Source organism: Polypterus senegalus, chromosome 14 (genome assembly GCF_016835505.1).
Source record: "Polypterus senegalus isolate Bchr_013 chromosome 14, ASM1683550v1, whole genome shotgun sequence".
NCBI classification, from domain to species: domain Eukaryota; kingdom Metazoa; phylum Chordata; class Cladistia; order Polypteriformes; family Polypteridae; genus Polypterus; species Polypterus senegalus.
The window spans coordinates 132,318,053-132,338,847 of record NC_053167.1 but is presented as its reverse complement, the minus strand read 5'-3'; the positions used below and the strand labels follow the sequence as shown (position 1 = coordinate 132,338,847).

Below are 20,795 nucleotides of genomic sequence, written 5' to 3'. Positions count from 1 at the left end.
AGGAGAAGGGTACAAGAAATGATCACAAAGGTTTGGACCGTCTGTCTCCACAGTCAGAAATGTCGTTAGGAAATGGAAGGTCACATGAAGGAAAGATTTGGTGGGCCAAGAAAAATATCTGAAAGGCACAGCCGAAGGCAGGTTAGAGTGGTCAGAGACAGACCACCAGAGAGCTACAAGCACATCTGGCTGCTGATGGTGTCATTGTACATTATTCCACATTCCAGCGCACTTTGCACCGGGAACAGCTCAATGGAAGGTTGATGCGTCACCACAAGAAGCGCAGGAGATATGCAATTTGGACAAGCCAGAAACATTTTGAAGCAGAAACGCTGTGGACAGATGAGCCTAAGGTTGAGTTATTTGGTCACAACCAGAGGTGCTAAGCCTGGCGAAAAAAACCCACCCAGAATTCCAGGAGAAGAACTTGCTGCCTGCTGGTGGAGGGTTCATCATGTTATGGGGCTGTGTGGCTAGCGCAGGTACTGGAAACCATTGTTAAAGTTGAGGGCCGTGTGAATTCCTAACAAGTGTCAGCAGATTCTTGACAAGAATGTTCAAGTCAGTCACAAAGTTGAAGTTACGCCGGGGTCAGTTGATCCAAAGCACCGTTCAAAATCTACCAAGGAATTCATGCAGAGGCACAAGTCCAAAGTGCTAGAATGGCCATCCCTGTCCCCAGACCTGAACATCACTGAAAATGTATGGATTGATCTGAAGCAGGCTGTCCACGCCATCAAACCTGACTGAACTGGAGGCATTTGTATGGAAGAAGGGTCCAAAAATACCAGCAGCCAGAATTCAGGGACGTCAGTGGCTCTGCTTTCGGCTGCTCCCGTTAGGGGTCACCACAGTGGATCATCTTCTTCCATATATTCCTGTCCTCATCATCTTGCTCTGTCACACACACCACCTGCATGTCCTCTCTCACCACATCCATAAACCTTCTCTCAGGCCTTCCTCTTCTCTTCTTCCCTGGCAGCTCTATCCTTAACATCCTTCTCCCAATATACTCAACATCTCTCCTCGTGTCCAAACCAATGCAATCTCGCCTCTCTGAATTTGTCTCTCGACTGTCCAACATAAGCTGACCCTCTAATGTCCTCATTTCTAATCCTGTCCATCCTCGTCACACCCAATGCACATCTTAGCACCTTTAACTCTGCCACCTCCAGCTCTGTCTCCTATGCCACCGTCTCCAGCCCATATAACATAGCTGCTCTCACTACCGTCCTGTAGACCTTCCCTTTCACTCATGCTGATACCCATTTGTCACAAATTACTCCTGATTCTTCTCCACCCACTCCACCCTGCCTGCACTCTCTTCTTCTCCTCTCTGTCACAATCCCCATTATTCTGTACTGTTGATCCCAAGTATTTAAACTCATCCACCTTCGCCAACTCTACTCCCTGCATCCTCACCATTTCACTGACCTCCCTCTCATTCACACACATGTATTCTGTTTTGTTCCTATTGACCTTCATTCCTCTCCTCTCTAGAGCAGATCTCCACCTCTCCAGGGTCTCCTCAACCTGCTTCCTACTATCACTACAGATCACAATGTCATCAGCAAACATCATAGTCCACGGGAACTCCTGTCTAATCTTGTCTGTCAACCTGTCCATCACCATTGCTAATAAGAAAGGGCTCACAGCCGATCCCTGATGTAATCCCATCTCCGTCACCGCAGACCTCACCACGGTCACACTTCCCTCGTTCATATCCTGTACAACTCTTACATACTTCTCTGCCACTCCCGACTTCCTCATACAATACCACAACTCCTCTCTCCTCACCGTGTCATGTGCTTTCTCCAGGTCCACAAAGACGCAATGCAACTCCTTCTGGCCTTCTCTAAACTTCTCCATCAACATCCTCAGAGCAAACGTCGCATCTGTGGTACTCCTTCCTGGCATGATACCATCCTGCTGGTCACTAATCATCACCTCACTTCTTACCTAGTACTTCCACTACTCTTTCCCATAACTTCATGCTGAGGCTCATCAAGTTTATTCACCTGTAGTTACTGCAGTCCTGCACATCCCCCTTATTCTTAAATATTGGCACCAGTACACTTCTTCTCCACTCCTCAGGCATCCTCTTCCTTTCCAAGATTCCATTAAACAATCTGGTTAAAAACTCCACTGCCATCTCTCCTAAACACCTCCATGCTTCCACAGGTATGTCATCTGAACCAACGGCCCTTCCATTCTTCATCCTCTTCATAGCTGTCCTTACTTCCTCCTTGCTAATCCATTGCACTTCCTGATTCACTATATCCAACCTTTCTCTCTCTCTCTCTCGTTCTCATCATTCATCAGCCCCTCATAGTCCTCCTTCCATCTTCTCAACACTGCCTCCTCGGCTTGTATGTTTCCATCTTTATTCCACTAACCTGCTTCACGTCTTTCCGAACTCGGCTGTTATTTCAGCTAAAGGAGGCTCTCCTAAATATTGGTGGGATTATTCCTTTGGGACGTCCAGGTTTATTCACCTGCCTATTTTTGTTTAAATGAACATTAAATTTAGTTCTGTTGGTCCAATAAAAATATTTCACTTCACAATGTTGCTCTTTCCATGAGGTATAAAATATGTTAACATGAAGTTGCTGCCTCCAAAGCTTAGCGAGTTATAAACTGATACGGTGATTTTTATCGGGGTGCCCAAATGTTTACATAGCACTGTATCTAAAGAGAAGAGGACCGGGTATAAGAGAGACCCCTGGGGTACCCCCTCAGGTTACAGAAGCGATAGAAGAGGCTGAGCTGCCAGCTTGCACAGATAATGTCCTGCCTTTGAGGGGCTTCGCTGTGATGACCTCCTTTAATTTAACTGGGCAGGGCGGTCCACGGCACTCTATGGCATCTTTATGATCCGAGCCCAAGGGCAGCGCAGACGGTGGGCTGAACTGACGGTTTGACGCCTCCTTGGCTGCAAGGACCCGCTTAGGGTTCGTGTTTAAAGGGCAGCACCAGAGCTCAGGGGTTCACGGACGCCTTCCAGCCTCGTTTTTAATTGGATTAATTAATGGTTTGTTTAAACCTCCGCCAATACCTTTTTGAGTTTTGTTTTTATGGGTTATTTCTTTATTTATTGAACATTTAGTGCACTGCACTTGTGAACACGGCTTTGGTTTTGGAAGGTTTTAGTCAAAGCACTTGCCCCTTTATGTGGTGACCCCTTGCTTTGTGTGTTGTGTCCTCCTCCGCTCGGCTCATCCCTCGGGTACGTTATTGGCGGTAGCGGGTTGGAGACCCCTCTGTGCAATTTCAGAAACGTGTGTCTCTGGAGAGCGTTTTCAAAAGCCTCAGTTTTCAGGGGCTCAAAACGCTGGAGTAACATGGACAAAAGACAGAAATGTAGACTAATATGTGCAATTGTGAACTAAAACGTAGTGGTGTTGACGTGGCATGAAACCGAACTCTGCTGACAAACGTTGTACCCGATTTGAGAGCCAAGTTGAGACGGACGTGGCGAATGAACACACCTAAAAATGAACTGAGAAACAAACCTGCTTTTGGTTCGGGAACTCGATGTCCTTCAGCTGATCCTTTAAGAAATGACAGGCATGAAGGAAGTCCTCGCCTACAACAACCCTAAAAAAATAAGAAATAATACGAGTAAGTAGAAGAAATCGATTAGAAGAGTCCTGCCATGCTGGAGTAGGAGAATCCTCAAAACGCTGGGGGCAACACCCAAATTTGAAGGCCCTACTCTGTTATGTTTAAGTAACCGTGCTCTCTGTTCGAGAGGGGCTGAAGTTGAAGTAATCAACGTAGACCTCAGCGTTAACGTTTGTAGTGCACCATCTATGACAATGGGTTTTGGAATGCATGTAGCAATAAAAATCATTGCAGTTGTCATTCCAACAGATGGCGCTTCACAAACATTTGTCATAATAGAATGCATTACTGTTAATGTGTGTGATGTGCCATCTGTTAGAATGACAAGTGCGATGCATACATATCTGTTATTTGACATTTGGTATGGGATTTATAAAAGCAATGTTAATGTGTGTGATGTGCCATCTGTTGGAATGACAAGTGCGATGCATACATATCTGTTATTTGACATTTGTTATGGGATTTATAAAAGCAATGTTAAAATGTGTGATGTGCCATCTGTTGGATTGACAAAGACAAGGCAAACAACACATAGATGCACAGACCCCTGTCCTCCCCCACGCTATGCAACTCTTCAATTCCACCCGGATTTAAATTAAATTAAATGCTAACATCATTTTTTTTTTCATTTTTTTTACTATTTAATTTAATATTGTTTCTTTGTATCAGTATACTGCTGCTGGATTATGTGAATTTCCCTTGGGATTAATAAAGTACCTATCTATCTATCTATCTATCTATCCATTTATTAAGGTGGATCCTGGCTCATGTTTAAATTCCTTTTTATGTTTTTTGTATTCATTTATAATTATTTATTACTGTGTAAGTTAATGGCGGCACGGTGGCGCAGTGGGTAGCACTGCTGCCTCGCAGTTAGGAGACCCGGGTTTGCTTCCCGGGTCCTCCCTGCGTGGAGTTTGCATGTTCTCCCGTGTCTGCGTGGGTTTCCTCCCACAATCCAAAGACATGCAGGTTAGGTGCATTGGCAATCCTAAAAATTGTCCCGTGTGTGTGCCATGCGGTGGGCTGGCAACCTGTCCAGGGTTTGTTTCCTGCCTTGTGCCCTGTGTTGGCTGGGATTGGTTCCAGCAGACCCCCGTGACCCTGTAGTTCGTATGTAGCGGGTTGGAGAATGGATGGATGTTTAAGTTAATATTGTTACTTACTTATTCCTTATATAATTGTATATTTTTTGTTAATTGTTTGGTCTCTATGTGTTGATGCTTGTCTGCCTTGCCTGCCCTGTCTCTTGTGTTTTGTGGGTGGATCCCCAAGGAGGCGGGGTCACCTGTCAATCTCTGTTGAGGGACTCCTCCCAAGGCTACAAAGGCTCATGGGAATTGTTGTCCCTCTGCGGTTCATTGTATGCGCCTGCTGTTTGGCGAGTGTGCCAGTGTCACTTTTGCTTTCCGTTGTTTCTGCTGACCTTCTTGCTCTGTTTTTTCGATTATATATTGGGCGTTTCTGCTCTTTGAGCTTTCTTTTGTTTCTGAATATTTTTTTAAATAAAACTTTTAAATGTAAAGATTCATTTTTGTTTGCCCTTTTTCATCTCCTAGGCAAGAGTTTGTGGTCAATTCTAGTTATCATATGTTATGGTCATCTTTATGGTCATTCTTAATATAACTGGATGTATATATACATTTTTTTAACTTTGATCTGGAAGCCCATTAAAACCCTTGAGCAGGCCAAAGCCAGCCAGTCTTGGTTAATCTCAGGCCACCTTTGTGTGCTCCCCCTCTGGGCAAGCCAGTAGAGACTCCAGCCTGCTTTGCTGACCATTTTGGTGGCCTCACACCTCTTTGTTGACATTCTTGTGTGTGAAACACAACAGACCCAATGTGATGGAGGTCCTGGACTCTCTCGAGGTTATTGTGCGACTTTCACCTCCGGGGCTGATGGGAATCCTCAGCTGTCCTGTCCGGCATCACCTCCTGAGCTGCTCCATCGTGCCCCTCAATGGCCCCCTCATCTTCTGCACCACTTGGAGTGTCGACTTGAATGCTGTCTTCACTGCTTGACTCGTCACTTGAAGTCGACTCATATCTGTGAAGACACCGTGTTTCTTTGTGTCAGTGCACAATTCTCAGATGTTTAACTCGTTCACACAGGAGGTCCAACAACACAAAGGCAGAGACCCTCATAACACCCAAGTGTGCCAGCTGACCCAGGACAACTACTACCCAATCACACACACACACTTTAATGACTGAAGAGACACCTCGTCAGGTGACGCCTGCTGGTGACAGATGGTATGGCAGCCTGGAGGCTAAAGACTCGGACTGGAACAGGGCTGCTCAAGCTTTTTGGCCTTGGACCCCCGAGTTATCTGCTTTTATTCAGTGATGGTGACCCTTCATTAGCAGTCATTTTAAAGAAAAACAGCTAACATTTCGCAGGCCTTTAAGAACATGAAACTGTTTCAACGCCATGGATATTTACTGCGTGTGTGTATTTGTACTGTACAGCAGAGAGAGGCATGAGGTCGGCCTGTTCTGTTGTCATGTGGAAATAAATATTTCAGTTAGAAAACCTGATAAGAGTGAAGGTTTGTTTGGCACTTTCGGGGTTAACGTTTGCCTAACAATACCTGGTTGGTTTTCTGTTCAGTACACTTAACATTTATTAGGGACGATCTCAGTATGAATTAATGATAATAATCCAAGGAAATGTGCCGGGTCTTTAGTGTGTTATTAATCGGGGAAAAGCACCTTGAGCTGCATGGAAATGAATGACACGGTGCTTTAGAAATACAGTTACTATTATTATTATTATTATTATTATTAACATTCCCCGAATGACACACATTATCAAATTAAAGTTATCATTATTATTATTATTATTATTATTATTATTATTATTATTGTTATTATTATTAACATTCCGTGAATGACACACATTATCAAATTAAAGTTATTATTATTATTATTATTATTATTATTATTATTATTATTAACATCCCCTTAGTGACACACATTATCAAATTAAAGTTATCATTATTATTATTATTATTATTAGTTATTATTATTATTATTATTATTAACATTCCCCGAATGACATACATTATCAAATTAAAGTTATTATTATTATTATTATTATTATTATTAACATTCCCTTAGTGACACACATTATCAAATTAAAGTTATTATTATTATTATTATTATTATTAACATTCCCCTAATGACACACATTATCAAATTAAAGTTATTATTATTATTATTATTATTATTATTATTATTATTATTATTAGTTATTTTTATTATTATTATTAACATTCCCGAATGACATACATTATCAAATTAAAGTTATCATTATTATTATTATTATTAGTTATTATTATTATTATTATTAACATTCCCCCGAATGACACACATTATCAAATTAAAGTTATTATTATTATTATTATTGTTATTATTATTATTATTAACATTCCCGAATGACATACATTATCAAATTAAAGTTATTATTATTATTATTATTATTATTATTATTATTAACATTCCCCTAATGACACACATTATCAAATTAAAGTTATTATTATTATTATTATTATTATTATTGTTATTATTATTAACATTCCCGTGAATGACACACATTATCAAATTAAAGTTATTATTATTATTATTATTATTATTAACATTCCCTTAGTGACACACATTATCAAATTAGTTATTATTATTATTATTAACATTCCCCCTAATGACACACATTATCAAATTAAAGTTATTATTATTATTATTATTATTATTAACATTCCCCCTAATGACACACATTATCAAATTAAAGTTATTATTATTATCATTATTATTACTGACACTCCCCCTGAACGCACTGCTGCAGCCAATCCCAGCTAGCATAGGACGCATGGCAGGAACAAACCCTGGACGGGGTGCCAGTCCACACACCGGGCCAATTTAGCGTCACCAGTCCACCAAACCTGCATGTCTTTGGACACGGGAGGAGCGGGTGACACAAACCTTGCGAGGCCACAGCGCCGCCACCCCTCCGTCCCATTTACAGCACATTAGAAGATCAGAGCGTCAGAACAATCTGGAGGAGCACAGGCCATTCACCCCAGCAGAGCTCGGCAGTCCCGCTCACAGCAGCCACGATTTGGTCAAACCTGCTTGTTCTTCGCGGTTCTGCCACGGCAGTCCTTGCAGTCTCGATTGTCACCCTTTTTTGTGAATTGCTACGGCAGTGGCCCTTTTCCATGCTGTTGCGACTTGCTCCGTGTGCCATATTGTGCGGAGGAGTGTATGAAGATCCAAATCGTAATCTGTGATGTCATCTATTGTTGAATTCTGCTCTGTACTTGTAATATTTCTATTGTACTATCGTATTGTATTGTATGAGGATTACTTGTGTTCTGTTCTCTGTATTGTATTGTATTGCCCCTCTTTTTTTGACACCCACTGCACGCCCACCCTACCTGGAAAGGGGTCTCTCTTTGAACTGCCTTTCCCGAGGTGTCTTCCCTTTTTTTTTCCCTACAAGGATTCTTTTTGGCTTCTTAGAGAGTCAAGACTGGGGGCCTGTTAAAGCCCACTGCCACATTTCTTGTGTGATTTTGGGCTCTTGTATTGTAATCGTATGAAGTCACCCGAACGGCCCAATCATACGGCCTGTATATCAACGCAGCCAAGACAAAGGTGCTCACAACAGACGGGTCGCCGGCCACTGTCCACATGGATGGAACCCCAACTTGAACAGGTTTGTGAAGTCAAGTACTTAGGATCGCTAGTTCAGGAAAAGAAGGTGGCCTCCACAGCCGGACAGGACAAGCAACTGCCACATTTGCCTCACTCAAATGGCGCCTGTGAAAACGAACAATCATCTCGACGAAGACCAAAGTTTTGCCTCTTTCCGGACTCTCATCCTACCAATCCTGTCATAGGCGTCAGAAACACGGACGCTGCTCAGACCTCACTGGTCAAACTGGAAAGTCTTCCAGATGCGATAGCCTGCGTCAAATCCGGACAGTCTCAATTCGTAATCACATCCGAAACCAAGTCAATCGGTAGCCACCCGTTGGAAGAGCAAATCCAACAACTTGCGATGGTTTGGTCCCGTTTGTCGAGTGAGTGGCAGCCATCAGAAAATCCAACATACGGTTCCCAAGGCAACCTGCTCCAAACAAATCAAGGAAGACCTGAAGAACTCAAAGACCCCACACTGCCTGGCGTGGAAGTGACTTGTGTCCGAAATCCAAGGTGCATTAGGCACCCACAGCGGCATACTGAGCTCTGAGGACGCCCCTCGGGCCGGACACCAGCTAGAGGCGCAAAGAAAAGAAAAGAAAGTTTGCCAGTCCTGCCCAGTGCCCACTTCATTCTTCCAACACAACATCAAGCCGACTGCCCACCACACTGCTTGGTCACTGATTCCATGTGTTTGTGGTTCTCTGGGTGAAAAAAGACTTCCTAATGTTTGTAGTAGGCGGTTGTTCACTTTTGAAAGGCGCTATATGACACAGCACACTTGATTTTTATTGTTATAGCAGAAAACTAGATGAGAGTCACTGGAGCAATAAAGAAGTGTTGTGGGCTTGTTTTTGGCCAAGAATTGATAGGCACAGAGTGCCCAAGTGTGAACCTCTTTTGTTAAAATGGGACCTTGTGGACTTAGAAAGACGCTATTTACATCATTGGCCACTTTATTAGGTACGTCTGCTCATTAACACCAACCTCTAATCAGCCAATCACAGGGCAGCAACTCAATGCATTTCAGCCTGTAGACCTCGTCAAGACCATCGAGCATCAGAATGGGGATGAAAGGGGACTGAAGTGACTCTGAACATGCCATGGCCATTGGTGCCAGACGGGCTGTGCTGAGTATTTCACAAACTGCTGATCTACTGGGATTTTAACACACAACCACCTCTAGGGGGTACAGAGAATGGGCATAAAAAGGGAAAACATCAGTGAGCTTCAGTTCAGAGGAGGTCAGAGGAGAATGGCCAGATTGATAGAAAGGCAACAGGAACTCAAATAAGCACTCGTTACAACCGAGGTGGGCAGAAGAGCAACCATGAAGCAGGTGGGCTAAAGCAGCAGGGGTGACACTCCTGTCAGCTAAGAACAGGCAACTGAGGCTCCAATTCACACGGGCTCACCGAAATTGGGCAACAGAAGATTACAAAAACGTTGCCTGGTCTGATGAGTCTCGATTTCTCAAGATGGTGGGGTCAGAATTTGGCATCAACGACATGAAGGCAGGGGTCCATCCTGCCTTGTATCAACAGTTCAGGCTGGTACTGCTGTGATGACGTCTGTGATATTTTCTTGGCACACTTTGGGCCCATTAGTACCAACTGAGCATTGCTTAAATACCACAGCCTACCTGAGTATTGTCACTGTCCATGGCCATCACTTTATGACCGCAGTGTCCCCATCTTCTGATGGCTCCTTCCAGCAGGATAACGCACCATGTCACTAAGCTCAGATCATCTCAAACATGACGATGAGGTCACTGGAGTCAAATGGCCTCCACAGTCAGCAGATCTCAACCCAGTAGAGCACCTTTGGGATGTGCTGGAACAGGAGATTCACCTCATGGATGAGCAGCTGACAAATCTGCAGCAACTGTGTGACGCTGTCACGTCAATGTAGACCTGAGGAATGTTTCGAGCACCTTGTTGTTCAGCAGATCTGAAGGCATCAGGGGGTCAGGCCGGGTACTAGCGAGGTGTACCTAATAAAGTGGCCGGTGGAGTGTAATATGGAGAGCACTGTCTACAAATTGGGCAGCTTAGTCCTTAAGAGTGAGAGTGACACAGGCCGCCGCTAACGCCCTGCGAAACACGGAAGGACCAAATCCCACTTAGTGTGACCCTGAGTTCATGTTGTACAACAGGACGGAAGTTCACCATGAAAGGCGCTATATAAACTTGTGCACTAAAGACCTAAGAAGAGGGGCGATCAGAGCTGAAGGCTGACTTGCTCAGGGGTTTACCAGCCAGAAGACAAAGATGGCGATCAGAAGTAAAACTGTGGCGGCTGTGCTCAGTGTGAAAGGCGCTCTATAAAATGTTTGCCTAATTATGCACTATTTTGAAATTGTGCTCAGCTGGATACTCACTGTGTGATTTAACGACTGTAATCTGTTTGAAGATTGTCTTCAGGGAAAAAAATAAAAAAATAAAAAAATAAAACCAACATCAGACCCTGAGGGGTGCCAGCCAGTGCCAAAGTCGCTACTGCTGCTGTCAATCCCAACCCACCACGTGTCCAAAATGTGGTCACCGTCACACACGCGCACATGGGAGGGTAACGTCATGCCGGACCAGGGGGTGGCAGAGTGCAGTGATCCTTTCCCTTTTTCCTCTGCAGACCAATTCTATGACATCACTTCCAGTTCTTGGCCCAATGATGTCACTTCCGGCTCATGCCCTGATGACATCACTTCTGGTTCCTGACTCCCACCCATCCCTATGGATGGGGGCAGAAGGGGTTGTATGGGTATTGGGGGGTAGGGATGGGTGGGAGTCAGGAACTGGAAGTGGTGTCATCAGTGGGGATGACGCCACTTCCGGTTTTGGGCCTGAGGATGTCATTTCCCCTGTCCGGCTGTACAGCCGCCATTTTATCTGTTATAAATCCGTACACCCCTACCCCAGCTACCCAAACCTTTTCGTGGCGTCTTTTGAATCATTTGATGACACTTACCCGCCGTTGACTCCCACGAATTTCAGGTTCTTTTTTGTTGCATTCCTCCGGCTGTCCTTCTTTTTCATAATTGATTTCAGAGTGGATGATGGGGAGTTGGCTAAAATATTTAAAAAAAATACCATAAATGACACCACAGAATGCCAAATGTGAAAGAAAGAAAGAAAGAAAGAAAGAAAGAAAGAAAGAAAGAGGTTGATTGAGTCCTGTGTCCCCCCAGCACCGCTACAAATCATCTGCTACCAAGGTCTTGTTCAGGGAGGGCGACGTCTGAAAACGATGTGCATTATCGCTGCCAGCCTCCATGTTTTCCGAGTTCTGTTTGAATTCAGACCCCTCTCTTGGGGGGTCCGTTCTCGAGTGAGGGTGAAGCAGAGTTGATCATAAGACTGACCACAAGGGGTTTACAGAAGTAAGTGTTGACCCATCGGACAGAAGTTTAGACTTCCCAGCAAGTCCACGTATGGCGTGGGGGACCTGAAGACATCGACCGAGGCACGAGTTCCCTAGACGGGGTCATTCGTTAGTTTTGGGGGTCTTTCCTGTGATGTGAATATTTTACTTTAATAAACTCACAGGGCCCTCCCTAATATGTGGGACTAAGACACCTTTCTCCTTGATCTCCTCCCTCTCTGCTCCACAGTTTTAAATAACACTTCAGACATCGTGATTAAAGGGCACACTGCAGACTTTCATTTAGGGGTCTTTACTGGCATTTCGGTCACACCATGTAATAATGACAACACTTTTAATACACAGTCCCCCCATTTCAGTGCACCATAATGTTTGGAGCAATTGGTGTCACAGGTGGGCTTCATAAGAGACCTCGGCTTGCTTCTACCCTTTGGGGTCTGTAGATCAACATGAGGACAAGAGCTGTGCCAATGAAAGCCAAAGAAGCCACCATGAGGCTGAAAGACATTGGAGACATCAGAAAAACCGTAGGACTGGGCAGGTTGGGAGCATCCACTGATGAACAGGATCTTACAGTGGCTGGATGACCAAAATCAACTGTCTGGAATATGAAGAAGAAGAAAGAACACACTGGTGGGCTCAGTGATCACAAAGGGACTGATGGGCCAAGGAAGACAGAAGAATCCTCACTATGGTGAAGAAAAATCTGACAGATCATGCACAGTCTTCAGGGGGCCGATGCGTGTGTGTGTGTGTCAGAGATGACCATCAGCAGAAGACTCCATGAACAGAAACGCAGAGGAGCAAACACTGCAAGATGGAGACAGATTACAGTTTGTGAAAAAGGACTTCAAATCGCCTGCAGAATTCTGGGAAAAGGTCTTGTGGACAGACAAGACAAAGATGAACCTGATCAGAGTGATGGTGAGAGCAAAGTGTGGAGATGACGAGGAACTGCTCGAGATCCAAAGCAGACCACCTCATCTGTTCAACGTGGCAGTGCTGGGGGTGTTATGGCTTGGAGATGTATGGCTGCCACCGGTCCTGGCACACTTCTCTTCATTGATGATGGAGTTGCTGACATCAGGCAGACACACAATGAATTCTGAGGTGAAACATCTGATCTGCTCGAGTTCCAGTAGATGTCCCTGAACTCACTGGACTGCGTTTCATCCTACAACAAGACAATGAGCCAAACACACTGCTGGGGCTGAGTTTATCAAAGCTAAAAAATGGAAAAGTCTGGAATGGCCAAGCCAGTCACCTGATTTCAGTCCAACTGAAAAGAAAACTTAAGGGGACAAGCCCCCCGAAACAAGCAAGAGCTGAAGATGTCAGCATCAGAGGCTTAGCAGAGCATCACCAGAGAAGACACTCAGCACCTGCTGATGTTTGAATCACAGACCTCAAGCAGTCATTGCAAGTCAGGGATATGCGACAAAGAACTAAATATGACATCGGCCTTAAGAGACCTGCCATTGCTGTGTGACAAACATTATGGTGCCCTCGAATGGTGGTTTCCATGCAAAAGAGTGCTGTGCGTCCAAAATGTCTACAAATCCCCTTAAATGAAAGTCTGCGGTGGGCACTTTACTCACGATGTCTGAATTGTTGGATTTGTCATTTTAAACTGTAGAGCAGAGGGGGCAACTCAAGGCCAAAGGCGAAAGGCGCTATATAAAAAACTTATACACTATTTTGAAATTGTGCTCAGTCGGATACTCGCTGTGTGGTTTCACGACTGTGGTGGGCTCTGTATTTAGGGGTTTCGGTTGCCTCACTTCAAATACTTTCAAGGTGTGGCACACTCCTTATGAACATGCTGATGGTATATAAATTTAAGACTGACTGCTGATTGCTGCCACTCGGTATTTTTAGTTGACCACTGCTAAGGTGGTCAATTCCCCCAATGGCATCGCTCCATTAAACACCACGAGAGGCAGAGGGTTGGAGTTCAGGTAGTTATGGCAACAGAGAGTGCCAACATATTGTGTGCCAATTGTCACTGTCCTCTGTGCATGTGACACGCTAATGAATTTATAACACCTGGAAACTGAAGGCTGATTGGTTGATTGATTTTTTTAGGTTTATGCCCGCCCCCTACTGGTCTGACCCTAGTGTTGCGTTCCTACTCCCTCATATCTAAGATGGCCACTCTATGAGCTATGGTGTGAGGTACCTTCTCCTGGAGTCTGCAGGCTGGCATTGTTGTCCTCAGGGGGTGACTGCCACGTTGCCCTCAGGGCACTAAAGGAACTGAGCAGCTGGCGCTGAATCAAACTGACTTTGGACCCGCTGAGCTCCGGATAGTTGCTCTCCAGCTCCCCCTGCTGCTCGTGCAGGAGCTCCTGGATTTTTGTCAGGCGCTGGCCGATCCCTGGTGGGCTAGTGGACTGAAGGCCAAGGTCATTTTCAGGTGGGCTCCTTTCCCTTGGTCTCACTTGCCCTCCTTCAAATGCATGCTCACTGTCCCCCACAGTACCCTCATGAGGGGGGCCGTCCACCTGCACCCCTTTCTCTTCAGAATAAACCAGACAAGGGAACTCGTTGGCCTGTATCTGAGTGGCCCGGGTTGTCATCTCGATCTGGGGATCCCAAGCAGTGACGCCCCTGTCACACAGCTCCTTCATGTCAGTGCCCACCGAGACATCATGTCTTTGCGTGGGCACCCCGGGTCCTGGTCCTTGCCGCCCCACTGGGTCAAATCCCACCGCTTTTTCTTTCTCGGCCCCCTCGGCTTGCTGTTTCAGAAGGTCCTTTGCTTTTTCCAAGTCCCTCGTGGTGTCCTTCAGCTGCTTCTCCAGGACTGTCAGCTTAGTCCTCAGTGTGATGATGGTGAGATTATCTGTGGCACCGCTGGTGGGCGAAGAGGCCTGCAGCGTAGTCTTGCCTTCTTCTTCCTCCTCTGGGTCTTCCCCCGATGTCTTTGGAATGCTGCCCAGGTCCTGCTTATTGCCCCCTGAGGGATGCGCGAGTGAGCTGTCACAATGTGACCGGTAAGGGACAGATGCCACTTCTTGCTCCAGCTCTTGAATGACGAGCGGTGGCTCGAGGCTCTCTGGCAGAGAGGAGCCATCGCATGAGCGAAACAGGACTTCAGAAGAATCGTAGGACCCGGGGGCCGGCGGCGCAGCGTCCTCACTGCTCTCCGAGTGCTTCCTCTGAAGGACGGTGACTGGCATGCTGGAGGCCCTCAGCAGCTGGGGCTTCACCCTGAAGCCCAAGGGCTGCTCGTCAAAAAGCCTCTGGGCTGCGTCCTCTTGGGTGCCTCGTGGGCGGCCTGCAGCAGCCGCCTCAAAGTCGAAAACGTGGCGGACACCCACCGTCCCGGAGCGACCTCGGGAGGAAGAGAGCCAGCCATCCTGCTGGATTGACCGGGTGCCATTGGGGAGGCTGAAGTTTCTGGGTAGCGTACTGAATTTGGGCGCCTTGGCTCTCCTCTGGATGTGAATCCGCTTGATGGTGTGGCCTTTCTCGATGTCATCGACGTACTTGAGGAAGTCCAGGTCTAAGTGAAAGCCGTAGGGCGTCTCCACCGAGTAGGGGATGGGCTTCCGCTGCCTGCTGCCATCCAGTGGCTTCAGGGAGAGGCCGTCTGCTGCAAATGTGAACACAAGAGACATGAAATTAGGATGGCAGCCCACCGACACAGCAAAAGAGCGGCGATAAATGAACTCATGAACACAGCGAGAGGGATTAGATCACGTGACGGCCACAACGAGAATGGGCCACACAAGCCAGAAGAGGGCGCCAGTCCTGTCCGCTTAACTCCTCCACAATAACATCGAGGCGAGGGTCCCTGAGGGTCCCTAAAGTCCTGCCGTCTGCCACACCACTTGGTCACTTAGGCTACGTCCACTCAACTCACATCGGTTTTACCTGTCACGACGTTCAAGTGACCTGCAATGACAAAGCATCTGTCCCCCGACTGGCGAGTCATCTGTGTCACCAGCAACTGGGTCTGCCCATGATGCTGACTGATTTGGAGAAGGCTTATGATAGAGTGCCACCTCAGGGGGTCTGCAGGGGCACAACAGAGAAAGGGGGAGCAGAGACGTGTGTGAGGATTGTATGTAGGACAAAGTGAGGACTCAGGTTACAAACAGGGCTGGGGTAACGGGCAAGATCCCAGTTTGAGGAGTGTCACACGTGTGCGCTTAGGGGACAGCCAAAGGGTCCACTCGGGAGTGAAAGTACAAGAGAAAGGGGCTCACAAATGAGCACCAAGGCCCCTCTCAGATGAGTACAGTTAAATAAAGAATAAAGTTTATTCTTCCACTTCCATCCATTCCCAGATGACCTCACTTCCCTCCCTGTCTGATGATGTCACTTCCCTTTCCTGCCTCAAGACTTCCTTCCTTCCTTCCTGCCACCTCACTATAAAAAGCCACGTTGTTCCACTGTTTGTTTGTCTTTGTTATTTTACAGATAATGAGACGGGTATCAGTCGTTATGGACTACTCTGAACTCCAGACATTATAATTTTACTTTATAACATGAGGTCTGCACCAGGGGTCTGCTTGAAGTCCTGACCTCTTTGATCTGGTCATGGATGTGTTGAGTCATGGAATAAAAGACCAACCCCCCTGGTGTGGGCTTTGTGATGATGACATTGTGTTGTAGAGCACAAGAAAGGAGGAAGTTGGAAGAACAGAGGATTAAAGATAAATAGGAAGAAAAAGAAGAAGAAGAGAATATCGGAGGTTTAATAAGGATCAGGATTCAGAAGTTAGCCTGCAGGGGGAGCCACTGGAAAGACTGGAGAAGTTTAAATACTGAGGATCAGTGGTAGCCTAAGATGGGGAACTAGAGAGCAGAGACAACCCACCGAGTGAAGGGTGGATGGAACAATTAGAAGGTGTCAGGAGTATTGTGTGATCAAAGAATTAAGGCGAAGGTTAAAGGTCAGGCTTGTAAGACAGTGGCGAGACCACCAATGAGGTGTGGAATTGAGACCTGAGCAGTAAAGGGAGCTGAGGAGAAGAAGTTTGATGTGGAAGAAATGAGAATGTGGAGATGTGTGGAGTTACAAAAAAAAAAAGGACAGAAGAAGAAATGAGACCACCAGAGGTGCAATAAAAGTGGGAGAGAAATCTAAGAAAATACAGGAAAGTAGACTGAAGAGTATGGACATGTGAGGAGGAGAGACAAGGAATATGTGGGCAAAAGGGAATGGAAGTACAGGGGGCAAAAGAAACTGGGGGAGGACAAAGTGGAGATGGCGAGGACCTGCAGGACTGAGCGTCTTTCAAGAATAATCAGGAACATCAACATCACAGAGAAGTGGGAAAAGATGAAGAATAAGAAGGAGAAGAATAACAAGGAGAAGGAGATCTGTGTCCACACAGCCCAGAGACATCAGATTTGTGTCACATTAAGGCAAAAAAAAATTAGATTTGAGTCACTTTAGCCTGGTGGTGTGAATGCAGCCGTGAGTCTGGTTAAGGGAGAATATGGGGCAGGATCAGTGGGACTTCTGTGGGCCAAATAAAGTTCTATCTATCTATCTATTATATAGTGCCTTCTATCTATCTATCTATCTATTATATAGTGTCTTTCACATCCATCTATCTATCTATTTTATGGTGTCTTTCACATCCATCTATCTATTATATAGTGTCTTTCACATCTATCTATCTATCTATCTATCTATCTATCTATCTATCTATCTATTATATAGTGCCTTTTCTATCTATCTATATATCTATCTATCTATTATATAGTGTCTTTCACATCTATCTATCTATTATATAGTGTCTTTCACATCTATCTATTATATAGTGCCTTTCACATCTATCTATCTATCTATTATATAGTGCCTTATCTATCTATCTATCTATTATATAGTGCCTTTCACATCTATCTATCTATTATATAGTGTCTTTCACATCTATCTATCTATCTATCTATCTATTATATAGTGCCTTATCTATCTATCTATCTATCTATCTATCTATCTATCTATCTATTATATAGTGTCTTTCACATCTATCTATCTATTATATAGTGTCTTCCACATCTATCTATCTATCTACAGAGTGGCCCAGATCTAATTATTCAGATTCAGATCGTCTGGATGACTTTGATTTATGTGGGGAAGATTCCAGTTCGGCCCAAAGACGATTCTTCATGTCGTCAGTTCGCATACTTCTCGATGGTCCGTGATTTTTCAGGTGATTTTCTATGTAATAAACTTAATAAGTTATAGCGTAATGAAAATTACATAATTAGATCTGGACCACCTTATATCTATCATATAGTGCCTTTCACATCTATCTATTATATAGTGCCTTCTATCTATCTATCTATCTATCCATCAATCCATCTATTATTGAGTGTCTCACTTTGGCCCTGACCTGCTTTTATAAGTCAAGGAATTCAAGTGAAACCAGGATGAGGTTAAGAGCATCGTGCAGAAGTGCACAAGGAGCACCTCGCCAAACGCAGACAGACACACACACAGGTTGTGCTGCCCAGAGCCATCAGTGTCGGTACCCAATGAGATGCCAGTTGTCTGGTGTGACATGTAATTGTCTTTTATTTTGCGTCTGTAAGAATGTCCCCTGTACGTTGATTTCTTGCTCCTCTCTGTGTTTTCAGTTTTTGCTCCGACCGCCCGACTCGCCTCCTGCGGTGTGAATGAATAAAGAGGAGCCGCGTAGGACAGCAGCACTCGGCCCTGGTGAAGTCAGAAGTGCGTTACGACCGCAGGCCGCGTCTCCTTCCAGACCTGATGAGTGTAAGGATACAAGAACAAGACCAGAAGTGGGGGGACGTCTCTGTGGGCCGACATAATAAAGAATGTGGGGGTGTAAATACAAGCATGTTTGCTTTAGAGTTGGGGTCGCCCCAAAACTCCTCCACACTCAACCCTCTTGGCTGGGAGTGCACATCTCAATCTGAGCGGCCCGCTTTAGTGAGGGGGCTTGAAGGTCATCCACAGGGAGGTTTTTTCAACCCTTCATTTATTCTTGCAGTCTCAGCTTTTCCTAATCCAGGCGGCACACGCTAATGGAGGGACGTGAAAAGCCCGGGAGCCTTTGCTCTCATAAAGACAGACGCAGTAAATTGACAGAAAGAAAAGATTATTATCAGGAAAGCAGAACTCAAAAGGACGCCACACTGCATCTTCATTTTTAACACTTGGCCCTCCACCACAAAAGTGCCATTCATTCATAGTGAAGTGGCACCTCGGGGTGGTCCAGGATTAAACTCGTGAGCACTGGTGGCACCCCCTAGTGGCTATCAACTGTGTTACCCTAAAAAAACCACAGAGGAAGCCCCCGTGTGCTTCGTCCACCTCACGGAACAAAAGGCCGCAGTTCTGACGTTCCAGTTAAGAACGGGGGGCTTCATCCATCAAACGCGTTTTTAAAGCGGGCATCAGCCATCTCTTACACAAAAAAATACAAACTTGAGTGTGGAAATGAGCAGCTGGCCTGAAAATAAAGAAAGGTGAGGGTCTCAGTCACGTTGATCTGCTCAGGTCACCCAAACATTTTGACGGTGGTCTTAGAAAAAAGAGAAAATCAGCAGTCGGCTGTGGGACAAAGAGATCAGCAACAGGCCATGGAATTAAATAACGGCTTTAATGAACAGCAAGAATGGGCTCCTCATTGAGAGACTGGTTGGAGTTTGAAGCCCCCCAGTTTAGCTGGTCATCTCTCGGCTCGTTTCAAGTCTCATTTCTGTTTGGCTGCCATTTAATGAAGAAACGAATCAACTCAGAGGACTGAATCCTTAAAAACAGGGCCATTAAAATAAAGGGAAACAGAGTTAATTAGCACTGGTCACTGATTAAGAAAAGGGTTAGAATGAAAACCTGCGGCCCACCAGCACTGGACCCCCTGCCCTACGTAGACTTATTTTGATGTGGAGTGGACAGCAAATCTCCTGTCAGTGGCGCGCCCATCCCACCCTAAAGATCTTGAACTCATTCTGTCACCGTTAATGGACATCGTCTCTCGAGATGGTGGTCTTCAAAGTTGCTAATAATGCTCAGTGCATTCACTTAACATTAACTACTGATTTAATAGAAAAATAATAATTCCTAACATTTTTATATAGAGCTTTCCTCACAGTGAGTGGGGAGCCCCTTCAACCAGCACCCACCTGGATGACGCGACGGCAGCCATTTTGTGTGCCAATACATTAGCCAATCAGAGACAGGGGATGATCAGGGGGACGAGGTGGGCCATTTAGCCAGGACATCGGGGTGCAGCTTTCTCTTTATGAAGGACACCCAGGGATCTTTTAAGACCACCACAGAGACTCAGGACTTTGGCTTTACATCGAAGGACGGCGCCATTTTTACAGCACGGTGTGTCCGTCACTGCACTGTGGCGTTGGGGTCCCCATTCAGACCATAGGGTAAGCTTCACCAGCAGCAACCCCAGCTTTTCCTAGACTCTAGAGGGTCTCCCACCCAAGTGCTGGCCGGGTCTGAAAAGGCTGAGCTTCAGGTGGGTGACCTCCTCTGAGGTGCAGGCGGTATGGTTTGGTCACCAATGTCCATTGTAGGTGACACTTCTGTCACTCTGATGAAGCCCCTGCCCGATTACAAGCTGCCAAGTGAAGACTGTTCAGTGGAAAAGCTCGCAGACTTGCAAGGTCATCTTGGTCAGGGAGTTTGGGCTCCAAAGGACAAGCCACTTGTCTTTCATTGGGGTCTCTCAAGCAAACACAGTGCCACCTGGGGGACCAACTTTGTACAGCAGCCTAAACTGGAGAGGGGGGTCACCATCCGTGTCACTCAGCCTTGTTTTAGTGACTTTCAGCCAGTGATGACCCCCGGGGCAACAGACAGCTTGTAATAGGTGAGGTGCTCTCCGTGTTTGTTGGCTTCTTCATGCCCATCACAATTGGGTACACGATCGAGGCGGGGAGGGGGTTGTCCCATTAGGGTCTCAAGTGTTTCAGTTAACGTGTGATGATAAACAATATTTAAGGTCAAAGACACGGGGTGGCCATTGTGTCTCAAGTGCGCAGATTCACCTGAGACCCCAGTTAGAGGTGACAGTCCCGTTATGTTGTCACACGCCACACAGGGCACGGGGCCAGCGCACAGTAATGGTGGCACAGGACTACCCT

General features: G+C 45.7%; 1 protein-coding gene across 4 annotated transcripts in view; it reads right to left on the bottom strand.

The window, feature by feature from the left end:
• kank4 (KN motif and ankyrin repeat domains 4) overlaps positions 1-20,795 on the bottom strand; it is a 165,303-nt gene that overhangs the window by 12,185 nt on the left and 132,323 nt on the right. For all 4 annotated transcript variants that reach the window (XM_039734518.1, XM_039734519.1, XM_039734517.1 and 1 more), the window contains 4 exons: positions 13,885-15,303; positions 11,292-11,391; positions 5,512-5,670; positions 3,513-3,597 (listed from right to left, as the gene is read on the bottom strand). In XM_039734518.1, coding sequence (XP_039590452.1) covers positions 3,513-3,597; positions 5,512-5,670; positions 11,292-11,391; positions 13,885-15,303 — 1,763 coding nt within the window. The remainder of the gene's footprint in view (positions 1-3,512; positions 3,598-5,511; positions 5,671-11,291; positions 11,392-13,884; positions 15,304-20,795) is intronic.